Source organism: Giraffa tippelskirchi, chromosome X (assembly GCF_054371585.1).
Source record: "Giraffa tippelskirchi isolate mGirTip1 chromosome X, T2T-mGirTip1v1.2.pri, whole genome shotgun sequence".
In the NCBI taxonomy this organism is placed as follows: Eukaryota; Metazoa; Chordata; class Mammalia; order Artiodactyla; family Giraffidae; genus Giraffa; species Giraffa tippelskirchi.
In genome coordinates, this window is record NC_137289.1 from 34,608,121 (window position 1) to 34,620,463 (window position 12,343).

At 39.7% G+C, this 12,343-nt stretch overlaps 1 protein-coding gene and 1 long non-coding RNA gene across 2 annotated transcripts in view; both read right to left on the reverse strand.

Annotated features, from left to right (window-relative positions):
• Positions 1 to 859: 859 nt before the first annotated feature.
• Positions 860 to 7,745, reverse strand: LOC145536039 (uncharacterized). Its single transcript, XR_014075628.1, has 3 exons — positions 7,645 to 7,745; positions 3,072 to 3,264; positions 860 to 2,706 (listed from the first exon to the last, which is right to left on the reverse strand). It is a non-coding gene; the product is annotated as an uncharacterized LOC145536039 (long non-coding RNA).
• Positions 7,746 to 8,654: 909 nt separating this feature from the next.
• Positions 8,655 to 12,343, reverse strand: part of IL13RA1 (interleukin 13 receptor subunit alpha 1) — a 74,306-nt gene continuing 70,617 nt past the window's right edge. Inside the window, exon 11 of the mRNA XM_081564417.1 lies at positions 8,655 to 11,116. Coding sequence (XP_081420543.1) covers positions 11,024 to 11,116 — 93 coding nt within the window. The 3' untranslated portion in view covers positions 8,655 to 11,023. The remainder of the gene's footprint in view (positions 11,117 to 12,343) is intronic.

Below are 12,343 nucleotides of genomic sequence, written 5' to 3' on the forward strand. Positions count from 1 at the left end.
ACTGAGTGACTAACACACACAGTATAACTCTACCAAGAAATTATAGCTGGCATCAGATATGATTGGTTGGTGCCCATGTCACATAGTTTTAATACCATTCCTGGTTGGAAAAAATGGATAAATAAACAGAGAAAGCAAAGTTAGATCGTCCCTGACTTACAGGCCTTCTTTCTCTATAATTCTACTTCTGGTCTCCATGGGATCCTTATGTGCAGGCAGAGCGGCTCCTGGCTGTGAAGGTTATAGCTAATCCAGGTATCCTCTTGGGTCTGAGTTTTGTTGATTGTCTGTTAGCCTCCTTAGTGCCGCAGGCACTGGCTAGCCTTATTTTGGGCTGCACGGCAGAATGTACACCACTCCATACATTCAAGGTTTGCACTGTACTCTCATAGTGAGAAAATGGTGAGTTGGGCTCTAAGCTACCTATTTTACTGTCAAGGAGTAGCTATCTAGCATTGTTTTTCCAGTTTTTAATCTACCCCAGGGGTGAGGGGAAAAAGTGAATCTATGGAGTGTTTTTTTTCCCCAACAGCTTGAAAAGTAGAAAAAAGAAAGAAAGGGGAAAAAAAACCTACTTTTAACCTTAAGCATTTCTAGAAATGTAAACAAAAGAGTTAAGCTTTGAATTCTAGCATTCTAAGATTCTAATATTGCTAACTAGATTTATACCATATTTTTCTAAAGCAGTACAATTAGAAAATGTCATGCCATTACAAATTCAGTACAATGAAGGTTAATAGTATAATAAGATATTGTAAAAGCAAGATATATTGCTGCCACTAGGATTGTCATTTTCATATAAGAAGGAAAAAGGAATTGATGCTAGAAAAACAGTATGTGCAGTTATAGCCAGCATATATTGAAGTTCACTTTACATGGTTTATTTTATCAACATCTCAAAATAACCTGATGAGGTAGGTCCTTTTATCACCATTTTACAGATGAGAACTGAAGCTCAGACAGATCAAGTTGAGGAAACCTCCCAAAAGTGGAACCAAAAGATGATTAACTGGAGCATGAAAGACATGAAAATGAGAGAATCATTCTAAGACATACAATATCCAATTTTTAGGAGTTTTAGAAGTAGAGAAAAAAAGATATTATGTGAGAAATAATACAACGTCTCAAAAATGAAAGATAAGTTTTTTGATTGAAAGGGCTCACGAAAGCCCAGCCCAGTAAATGGAAGATGACGGATAAGAAGGTATATTACTGTTTAATGTTAAAACACTAAAGATCAAAACAGAACATTTAAAGTTCGTAGAAAAAAAGTTGTATACAAAAAAATAAGAAATCTTTCAAAAAAAATAAGAAATCAATAGAAGATCAGACTTTTCAAAAGCAACACTAGAACCAAGAACATTGGGATAAGGTTTTCAAAATTCTTACAGGAAATTGTTTCTAATTAAGAATTCTTCAACTGGTGAAACTTTGAATGATGTATGAAGATACAGTCAGACACAGAAGGGTTTTATTCAAATTACCTCCCATGCAATCTTTCTAAATAAGTTAGTGCAGGGTATGGTCCAGCAAAACTAGATCATAAAGCAATCAAGAGGACAACCTGAGATCTAGGAAACGGAATCTAACACAGAAGAGAAGCAAAGGGAATTCCTGGGACGACAGCTGGGTAGCAGACAAAGAGGGCAACCATTCCAGAATGGAGCAGGAGGGCAGCAAACTCCAACAGGGTTGTCTCTAAGAAAAATACATGAATCTCATAGATTACCTAATATACTTGACCATACTGAGTGGAGTTTAATGGTTTTGATAGAAAGTTTGAGCCTGGACTCATGGTAAGTGTATAGAAAATCAAATCAAACCAAATGTACAGTGTGGGGAATATAGTCACTATGTGCTATCTTTGTATGGTGACATGTTGTAACTAGACTTACTGTAGTGATCAGTTTGCAATGTACAGAAATATCGAATCACTATGTTGTGTAACAGGAACCAACATAGGTCAATTACACTTAAAACCAAACAAATGAAGTCATAGATAAAGAGATCAGATTTGTGGTTACCAGAGGCAGGGGGCAGGGGAATTGGATGAACGCAGTCAAAAGGTACAAACTTGCAGTTATAAGATAAAACAAGTACTGGGGATATAATGTACAACATGATAAATATTGATGTAATTAACATGGCTGTATGTTATATGTGAAAGTTGTTAAGAGAATAGATCCTAAGAGTTCTTACCCCAAGAAAAAAATTGTTTTTTTCCTATTTCTTAAATTTTCTATCTATGTGAGATGATGGATGTTTGCTAAACTTATTGTGAAAATTATTTCATGATATATGTAAATCAAATCATTATGTTGTACACCTTAATTTATGAAGTCAGTCAGTCAGTTCAGTCGCTCAGTCATGTCCGACTCTTTGCAACCCCATGGACTGCAGCACACCAGGCTTCCCTGTCAATCACCAGCTCCCGGCACTTGTTCAAACTCATGTCCATTGAGTTGGTAATGCCATCCAACCATCTCGTCCTCTGTCATCCCCTTCTCCTGCCTTCAATCTTGCGCAGTATCAGGGTCTTTTCCAATGAGTCCGTTCTTTGTATCAGGTGGCCAAAGTATTGGAGCTTCAGCTTCAGTATCAGTCCTTCCAATGAATATTCAGGACTGATTTTCTTTAGGATTGACTGGCTTGACCTCCTTGCTGCCCACTTATGAAGTACTGTATGACAATTATATCTCAATAAAACTGGAAGAAAAAAAACAAATCAAAGCAAAAGAGACAATTTGGGAATCACAAAATAAAGGCACTACAGTTAACGGCATTTTACATGGATCAACTGTAGATTATACCATAATGGTATAATGCATATAATATTGAATATTTAAGCCCAAATTTGTTGCATTTGTGGAAGGGAATTATGGGTGCACATGGTGTGTATGTAAAGCTAGTTCCTCAGTTTCTATAGTAGAAACTTAGAAATAGATAATCTCTAAGACTAAGTAAAAATAAGAAATAGCATAAGTATTATCCCAAAGTAAAGAGTTATATGCCAAAAGAAACAGCTACAAATGTTAAAAGCAGTTTTAAACAACACAGATTTATTAGCTTACATTTCTGCAGGTCAGAAGGGCAGCCCAGCATGACTGAATTCTCTGCTCAGGGTCTCACAAGGCTGAAATCACACGAGGCTGGCCAACCTGGGCTCCTCTCTGGAGGCGCTGGGGGAGAGTCTGTTTTCAGGCTCATTCAGGATGCTGGCAGGATGTGGTTCCCTCTAACACTTTGTCCATGGCTTCTTCCATCCTTAAGCCAGCAACAACATTTTGGGTCCTTTCTGTGTTTTGAATCTCTCCTCCTCTTATGTTTTCAGCCAGAGAAATTTCTCTGCTTCTAGGAGCTCAAATGACCACATCCAACCCACCCTCATAATACAAGATAATCTCTCCACTTAAAATTCTGTTATGTTAACCACATTAGCTGAGTCCTTAGAACTGACTCATTGGAAAAGACCCTGATGCTGGGAAAGATTGAAGGCAGGAGGAGAAGGGGACGACAGAGGATAAGATGGTTGGGTGGTATCACCGACTTGATGGACATGAGTTTGAGCAAGCTCTGCGAGTTGGTGATGGACAGGGAAGCCTGGCGTGCTGCAGTCCATGGGGTCGCAAAGAGTTGGACACGACTGAGCGACTGAACTTTGCCATGTAAAGTAACATTGTCATGGGTTCCAAGGATTAGGGTGTGAGCTTCTCTCCTGGGAGGAGGAATCAGCATAAGAGTGGCAGGGCAGGGGAACTGTTTTTTGTTTTTTTTTTTTACAAGCCCTGTGGTACTCTTTGACTTTTAAAATTGTTGTTGTCCAGTTGCTCAGTCCTTTCTGACTCTTTGCGACCCCATGGGCTGCAGCACACCAGGCTTCCCTGTTTTTCATTATCTCCTGGAACTTGCTCAAACTCATGTCCATTCAGTGATGCCATCCAACCATCTCATCCTCTGTCGTCCCCTTCTCCTCCCACCTTCAATCTTTTCCAGCATCAGGGTCTTTTCCAATGAGTCAGTTCTTTGCATCAGGTGGCCAAAGTATTGGAGCTTCAGCTTCAGCATCAGTCCTTCCAATGAATATTCAGGACTGATTTCCTTTAGGATTGACTGGTTTGATCTCCTTGCTGTTCAAGGGACTCTCAAGAGTCTTCTCCAGCACCACAGTTTGAAAGCATCAGTTCTTTGGTGCTCAGCCTTCTTTATGGTCCAACTCTCACATCTATACATGACTACTGGAAAAACCATAGCTTTGGCTATACAGACCTTTGTCCACATAGACTTTTATTTATTTATTTATTTTTATTTATTTTAGTTGGGGGCTAATTACTTTACAATATTGTAGTAGTTTTTGCCATACATTGACATGAATCAGCCATGGGTTTACATGTGTTCCCCATCCTGAACCCCCCTCCCACCTCCCTCCCCATCCCATCCCTCTGGGTCATCCCATTGCCCCAGCCCTGAGCATTTGTCTCATGCATCGAACATGAAATGGTGTTCTGTTTCACATATGATAATATACATGTTTCAATGCTATTGTCCCAGAACGTCCCACCCTCACCTTCTCCCTCAGAGTCCATAAGACTGTTCTATGCATCTGTGTCTCTTATTCTGTCTTGCATATAGGGTTATCGTTACCATCTTTCAAATTCTGTATATATGCATTAGTATACTGTATTGGTGTTTTTCTTTCTGGCTTACTTCACTCTGTATAATGGGCTCCAGTTTCATCCATCTCAATAGAACTGATTCAAATGTATTTTTTTAATGGCTGAGTAATATTCCATTGTGTATATGCACCACAGCTTCCTTATCCATTCATCTGCTGATGGACATCTAGGTTGCTTCCATGTCCTGGCTATTGTAAACAGTGCTGCGATGAACATTGGGGTACACGCGTCTCTTTCAATTCTGGTTTCCTCGGTGTGTATGCCCAGCAGTGGGATTGCTGGGTCATACGGCAGTTCTATTGCCAGTTTTTTAAGGAATCTCCACACTGTTCTCCATAGTGGCTGTACTAGTTTGCATTCCCACCAACAGCGTAAGAGGGTTCCCTTTTCTCCACACCCTCTCCAGCATTTATTGCTTGTAGACTTTTGGATAGCAGCCATTCTGACTGGTGTGAAATGGTACCTCATTGTGGTTTTGATTTGCATTTCTCTAATAATGAGTGATGTTGAGCATCTTTTCATGTGCTTGTTAGCCACCTGTATGTCTTCTTTGGAGAAATGTCTGTTTAGTTCTTTGGCCCATTTTTTGATTTGGTCGTTTACTTTTCTGGAATTCAGCTGCAGAAGTTGCTTGTATATCTTTGAGATTGTTTGTCTGTTGCTTCGTTTGCTATTATTTTCTCCCATTCTGACAAAGACTTTTAAAATTAGGTACATGTTTTACGTTGATCAAATGAAATCCCAAAAGTTAATTGCAATGACCCAATTTCCAAGTATCGAGTCCAAAGGGACTATTTTAGAGAATGCATCAGATGTAGTAGCAGATGTACAAGCAATCTATATTATACAAAGTCCATTTTGGCATTTCTAGGCAAAATGACCTAAGACCTGTGAAGCATGTTAAGAAATATTTGTTAGGTACAACTATGGCTGGGCCCTTGGGAAAATTCTGATTTGGATGAATCACAGGTTTCTTCCAATGTATCAATTCCTTTGTTCTTACTGTTGTATTAAAGGGCTGAGTTTGGTTATTTTTGGCAGATACTGCTGATAGCTATCTCCTGTAGCAAGAATAGGAGGTGACCGTAAACGTATTCTCTTGATATGTAAAACAAAAGTCATCATCTTAATTTTTGCAGGATATCAAAACAGAGCCAATCTAGTCCAACCTCCTCATTTTACAGATGAGAATACTGAGGCTGAGAGAGAGAAAGGAAGCTGCCCATGGCATTGCTAGTGCACACAGCAAAGATCCTCACTTCTAAATGAGCTCTACAGCTTATGGCCATTGTTATGAGCCTTGGATGGGATGATAAATCACTGTGTAACATCTTCATTTTCTAGATAGGGAAGTAGATGCAGATAGGAAGAGATACCTGTCAAAGTCATTTGAAACTCCTAAATTCTAATCCAGGTCTCTTTCCCTATACAAAGTAGCCTCTCACTGACTAACCACTTGAAAGCGAAAGTGTTAGTTTTTCAGGCAGGTCTGACTCTTTGCCACCCTGTGGACTGTATTCCATCCTCTGCCCATGGAATTCTCCAGGCAAGAATCCTGGAGTAGGTAGCCATTCCCTTCTCCAGGGGATCTTCCCAACCCAGGGACTGAACCTGAGTCTCCCAAATTGTGGGCAGATTCTTTACTGTCTGAGCCACCAGCAAAGCCCACTAACCACTCGATACCAAGACACACCTTACCCACTTCTACATTCCTAGTGCCTAGCACACTGCCTGGCTCATAGAGGAACGAATGCACAAATGAATCTTAAGACAGTGTATAAAAGCTCGCTTAGCAATGAAATGATTTAAATTCTCAGTCTTCCAGTTGATAAGAAATCTAGTCATTATTTGAAATAAGATGTTTCTTCTTTAGCCTCCTAGGACAAATAAGTACATCCCTGGCTGTGTTATACAGGCTCTAAAGTCAGGCTGACTTGTTTTTCAATTCTGTCCCAGTCACAAGCTATGCGATCTTGCACTCCCAACTGAATTACATTATGCCTTGCTTTCTTCATCTGTAACGTGAAGATAATAGCACCATTTATCTCATAGGGGGAATTAGGGAAATAACACATGCAACTTGGCAGAGAGTAGCTACTAGGTAACTAGTAATTTTCTCTTTTTACATAATGGTCTACCTAATCAATGTTGAAAACTAGCAGTGAAATATTTTCCTGTTGCTAATGGCAAACTAAGTGTGACCATTAGAAAAGACAGCTAAAGACCAAAGAACCTTCAGGAAGAAATCATTTTGGGGATTGATAAAAAAAAGTGCATCCAAATGCCAGCAAAACTCCTCCCTCACTTGAAGTAGAAGCATGCCAAGATTTTGCTACAGTAGTTACAAAAAAGTGTTATTGCTTGATCTAATCATTAGGGTTTATAAGAAAATAGAGTCTCTGAAATAAGTGTTCTGTTGTTGTTCAGTCGCTAAGGCATATCCAACTCTTTGTGACCCCACGGACTGCAGCAAGCACACCAGGCTCCCCTGTCCTTCACTGTCTCCTGGAGTTTGCTCAAATTTGTGTTCATTGAGTTGGTGTTGCTATCTAACCATCTCATCCTCTGCCACCCCTTTCTCCTTTTGCCTTCAATCTTTCCCAGCATCAGGGTCTTTCCCAATGAGTCAGCTCTTCGCATCAGGTGGCCAAAGTATCACTTGCTTCTAAAACTATTAATATTCTAGTAGCATGAAACACTACTCATGTGAGCACAAAGCTGTGCTTGTAAAACAGCAGGACTGCATGGAAATGACAAAATGGTAAATTATCTTGGAAAGCAAATGGGCTTAGATCGTTCTGGCTCCTCTGCCCTGAGATGAGGTGAACACATTTGTAGCTACAGGAATTTTTTTCTATAGATATCATACAGATATATAATCTCAAGGGTCCCCCAGTTAAATGTTTTCTGTCCTAATAGTGTTGATGTGTTGAGAATCAAAAGGCAGTTTCTTAATCAAAACTATACTTACCTGGAGATGGATTTCCAGAATCTTCCTGTATCATTTTAAATAATTACAGAAGTAACCTGACCAAGACCAGCACCTCCTATCCATATCCCAGGGCTTGGATCCTGGAAAGTTGAAGGTAAGTGACAAATGTCAGGTTAAAGACCCACTCCTAGAACATAATACAAATGAGAAACTCTCCATGACATTCAAACCATTTTGCTGTCATTACAGAAAATGTGGAAATATATTACTACCTCTTAAAAGGGAAGCTTTTGAAAATGGATTTTCTTAGTCTCAATCTAACTTGCTTATGTGATTCATTCATAACTAGAGGTCCCTCATCATGTATATACCATGACAGTCTCCTGAAGTACACTGCACTCTGTGCTGTGCTTAGTTACTCAGTCGTGTCTGATGCTTTGTGACCCTATGGACTGTAGCCTGCCAAGCCCCTCTGTCCATGGGGATTCTCCAGGCAAGAATACTGGAGTGGGTTGCCATGCCCTTCTCCAGGGTATCTTCCCAACCCAGGGACTGAACCCAGGTCTCCCACATTGCAGGCAGATTCTTTAAGGTCTGAGATACTAGGGAGGCCTGAGAATACTGGAATGAGTAGCCTATCCATTCTCCAGGGGAACTTCCTGACACAGGAATCGAACCGGGGTCTCCTGCATTGCAGTCGATTCTTTACCAGCTGAGCTACCAGGGAAGCCCACGCTGCACTCTATTGGAAGCTTAAAATCAGAAAGGACCAGTTCCCCATTTCCCTTGTTAAAATCATGATTTATCAAATACTTATGTCCTTTTAGGTACTGTTTGCAAAGGCTGTGCTAATATTAAACCACAAGCACACCTTTATCAGAAAACCCAGGCACGCCCAGAACAGCAGAGAAGCTCATGATAAATGGCTGTAAGATAAATTAGCAGTCTTGGAATTTTTTCCCAACTTACATTCTTTTAACTCCAATTTTTTCTGCCACCTACTCCTCATAACACTTTCTTCGAAATAAGACAAAAGGAAAACATTTGGGTGACATACAAAAAAACAATATTTATTTTACTCAAGCTTTTCTGCAAGAAGTTAAACAAAATGATCCCCAGTTGAAGGCATTACCAAAAATGTTAACATAGTTTCACATATCCCTTCTGTGCCAAATGAGGAAAAGACTTATCTGAATGAAAGAATAAGAATTACCATTCTTACAGTGGGTTTACTTAGCTATGTGGAGAAAAAAAAACATATAGGTTAGATATCAAATAGTACATGAACCTACTAGTTTCCTATAGGTAGTGGGAATTAAGCTGATGTATTAAAGTATTCAATTGCTCTCAAGACCTGGGGATCACTTTTCAGGAATTATAAAACAGCCATAGGCAGCACTCCCATAATTCACTGCCCCATTTTTTCCTCCAACTATTTTGCTAGTAAAAGAGCAAGATGGAAACAAAACACAATTTTCCCACTCTCAGGCTGCAGGACTGTCTGGCATCAGTAGTTCCTTAGATCATCAGAATATTAGAGCCTCCCCCACCACTGCCATCTAAGTAGGATGACAGGAAAAATGGCTTTGGGTGAGGCATTTAGGTGTTGTGTTTTCTGGAAGTATAAGATCTGGCTAGGAAATAATAATCTCCTCTCTACACAGGAAAACCAAATATTCTTTCTAGAGAACAGAGCAGAATGGAACATCCATGCCTGTCTTCCAGCCTCAACCTGACCTCAAATATAGAAGTGCAGGGAGGAAACATCTTGACATCTGCCATTGCCATGAGCCCCAATTTCCTCATCCACTGTGGTGCAAGGACATTGCCACTTTTGCCCAAACCTGTAGATAGGGATGTCTTATCTCCCTTCCCCCTAAGAGCAGGAATTGGAACTAGCACTATCTTATTAATATGAATGAATGGATGTTTGGAGAACTTGTGACATAGAGTTCTCAAGTTCCTACCAGTAATCTGAGTCTATGTAAGGAGGGGGACTTCTCATTTCCATACTCTGAAAATAGAGGAAGTAGAAATATACACACACACATATGAATATGTTGTGGGGATGGGTGAGGATGGAGCCCTAACATAGGCAAAAAAGGCAAAAAAAAAAAAAAACCACAAAGGACTAACGTTGGAGCCTGGGATGGCTGGCTATCAGTATTAGAAACGAAGCCTGCTAATAACCATTTGGGGGAGTAAGGGAAAAGAGAAAGATAAAACTATTCTTTTTTTCTCAAGCAAATATCAAAGTTCTAAGTGAAGAGAATATTTCTTTTCTGTGTAGAAAATGCATAAACAGTAAATGCTGAAAACCTTCAAATAAATGCAGACTCACACAGAAGTTACAAAATATGCAAGAATTAGTCATTGTTTCTCAATCTACTCACACTTTTCCTGAGATGCAAATTACTCCCTGCTCCTCTAGGTGCTGTGAGCAGATTTATATTCTAATTGCTAATGAGAGGTGAAAGAATACACAGAGGGAGATGAGGGAGAATGCAAAAGGGGAAATCTGGGTGGGGAGTGGGGAGCTGAAATGTCTGGAAAATGACTGGTGGGGAGAAAAAACTGATTGAGCCCCAACTAGACTGTGAATTCTTTGAGGGAGTCAGCACTTCACAGCTGGAGGCCCAATACAATCTGGACATGTGCTAAATACTTGATCTGAATAGCAGTGGTGAAGAAGAAATTCATCATTAGAGATTGTGTCCTTCAAACTCTAATATCCAATAAGCTGTTCTGCCTCCACTGCCATTAAAAGCCTGCAGTGGCTTCAAAAGTTCTCAGTAAAGAAGCTGCCTCTGCTTTTCTGTAGTCACAGCTGGCTGACATGGATGCCTGGGCCTTTCAAAGCAGAGGAAAATGCTGCTGGAGGGGATGAAGATTCCAGACTATTAAAGAGTTTTAATAGCCATAGCCCCAACTCAATGGGATCCCAAACAATAGATAACAGATTCTATCAATTCTGTTTTGTCAGAAGTTCTCTATGACTCAAGTTTGACTTCAGCATTTGCACCCAAAATGAGTTCTCCTACAAACACTATGTGTTGGTATTATCTGAGAAAAAGAATTCAAAGCAGGCATAGATCCCTCAGGAAGTTGTCACAACTCTTGATAAGATTAACTCGACTGCCATCATCACTTTCTAGCTTTTGCCCCCTAGTGTGAAGCCTTCGCAAAAGATGTCTGCTTTTCTAATTCAACAAGAATGACTCCGTCCTTTTCTCCAAAGGGCCTGTTATTTTTAGTTTTTCGGTGCACACTCAACAGAAAGACCTGTGGCTCTTATGAGCTGCCTGTTTTAAAATGGTCCAGTAGTTTCAGTTTCCCTTTAACAAGTTCCCAGATAATTAATGGAGAACGGAATGAATCTTCACAAGGTCACATTGAAGGTTAAAATAAATTATCCCCATCACTGAGAGGCTCTCTTCAGGTTTTCTATCAGCACTACAGAGTCAGTTTCTTCTTTGGTTTGCTTCTCATAGATGTCATACTTCTTCCAGTGCTGGAAGGGAAGAAAAAGCACATGATGACTTTTCTAAACAGTGTTCTTTTCCTGAGTACCCGCAGCAAGTGCTTATTTTTAGGTTTGTGTGCATGGAACCCTGAATGTATGTTTTCCTGTTTGTTTGGGGGTTTTTTTGTTTGTTTTGGCCCAAGAATCTTCATCTGTTTGGACAATTAAATGAATTGATCAAGAAAAAAAGCATGGGATTATTATATGATGTTTAATAGCTATCTCAAAAGGTAAACTTATGTGGACATCTCCAAAACTGGAAACAAAGTCTTTTGTAGAAGAATGAAAGGGTGACATGTTTTTCTTACTTCAACTGTTTCTATCTTTATTTTTTTACTGCTCAAATTTGACCATTGCTCCAGAGCTGTCAGAGGCTCAGAAAGGCATCAAGGTTTATGGCAATATACAAAATATCCTAGAAGACAGTGCAGTTAAAAGTTTTGAAAGACCTTGCATTAACAACTTCATGGAAAGGCATCAAGGTTTATGGCAATATACAAAATATCCTAGAAGACAGTGCAGTTAAAAGTTTTGAAAGACCTTGCATTAACAACTTCATGGAACATCATTTGCAAGAACAGGGAACTGTGCATACAAAGTAAGCACATCTTGAACTCAAGTTAAGTGTGTCTCTTATGGTGAAAGCCAATATCCTAGTCCTTGCCTTCCTTCCTTCCAAGTCAGAGGAAAGGGTGAAATGTGAGCTCAGTCCCCTCATCTAAAACACAATTGTTAGACTAAACCCTGGGACAGCACTATGTTCTAAGGGCCAAATCTAGCAGGCTGCTTGTTTTGGTAAATGAAGTTTTATTAGAACACAGCCACATCCATTTGTTTCTGTATCATCTATGGCTGTTTTCATGCTACAACAGCAGAGCTGAGTTGCTGTAATAGACCCAATGGCTTGTGAAACCAAAAATATTTACTATCTTGTTCTTTACAGAAAAATTTTGCCAATCCCTGCACTAGATTATTTCTAAGCTCCTTTCTGCTCTGCTGTTTTCTGGTTCTGTAAGACTAGAGAAGTAAATGAAAAGAAGAAAAACTAAAAACAAATGACAATGATGATTCAGCTGCCTCATGTTGTGCAACTGGAGATGGACCCAGCAAGTCAGGAGCATCCAGTCTTAGAGCACATATAGAGGGATGAGTTGGGAAAAACTGCGTAAAATATCAAAATTATTCTAAATATTTAACCGTGATACTCCTAGTAGA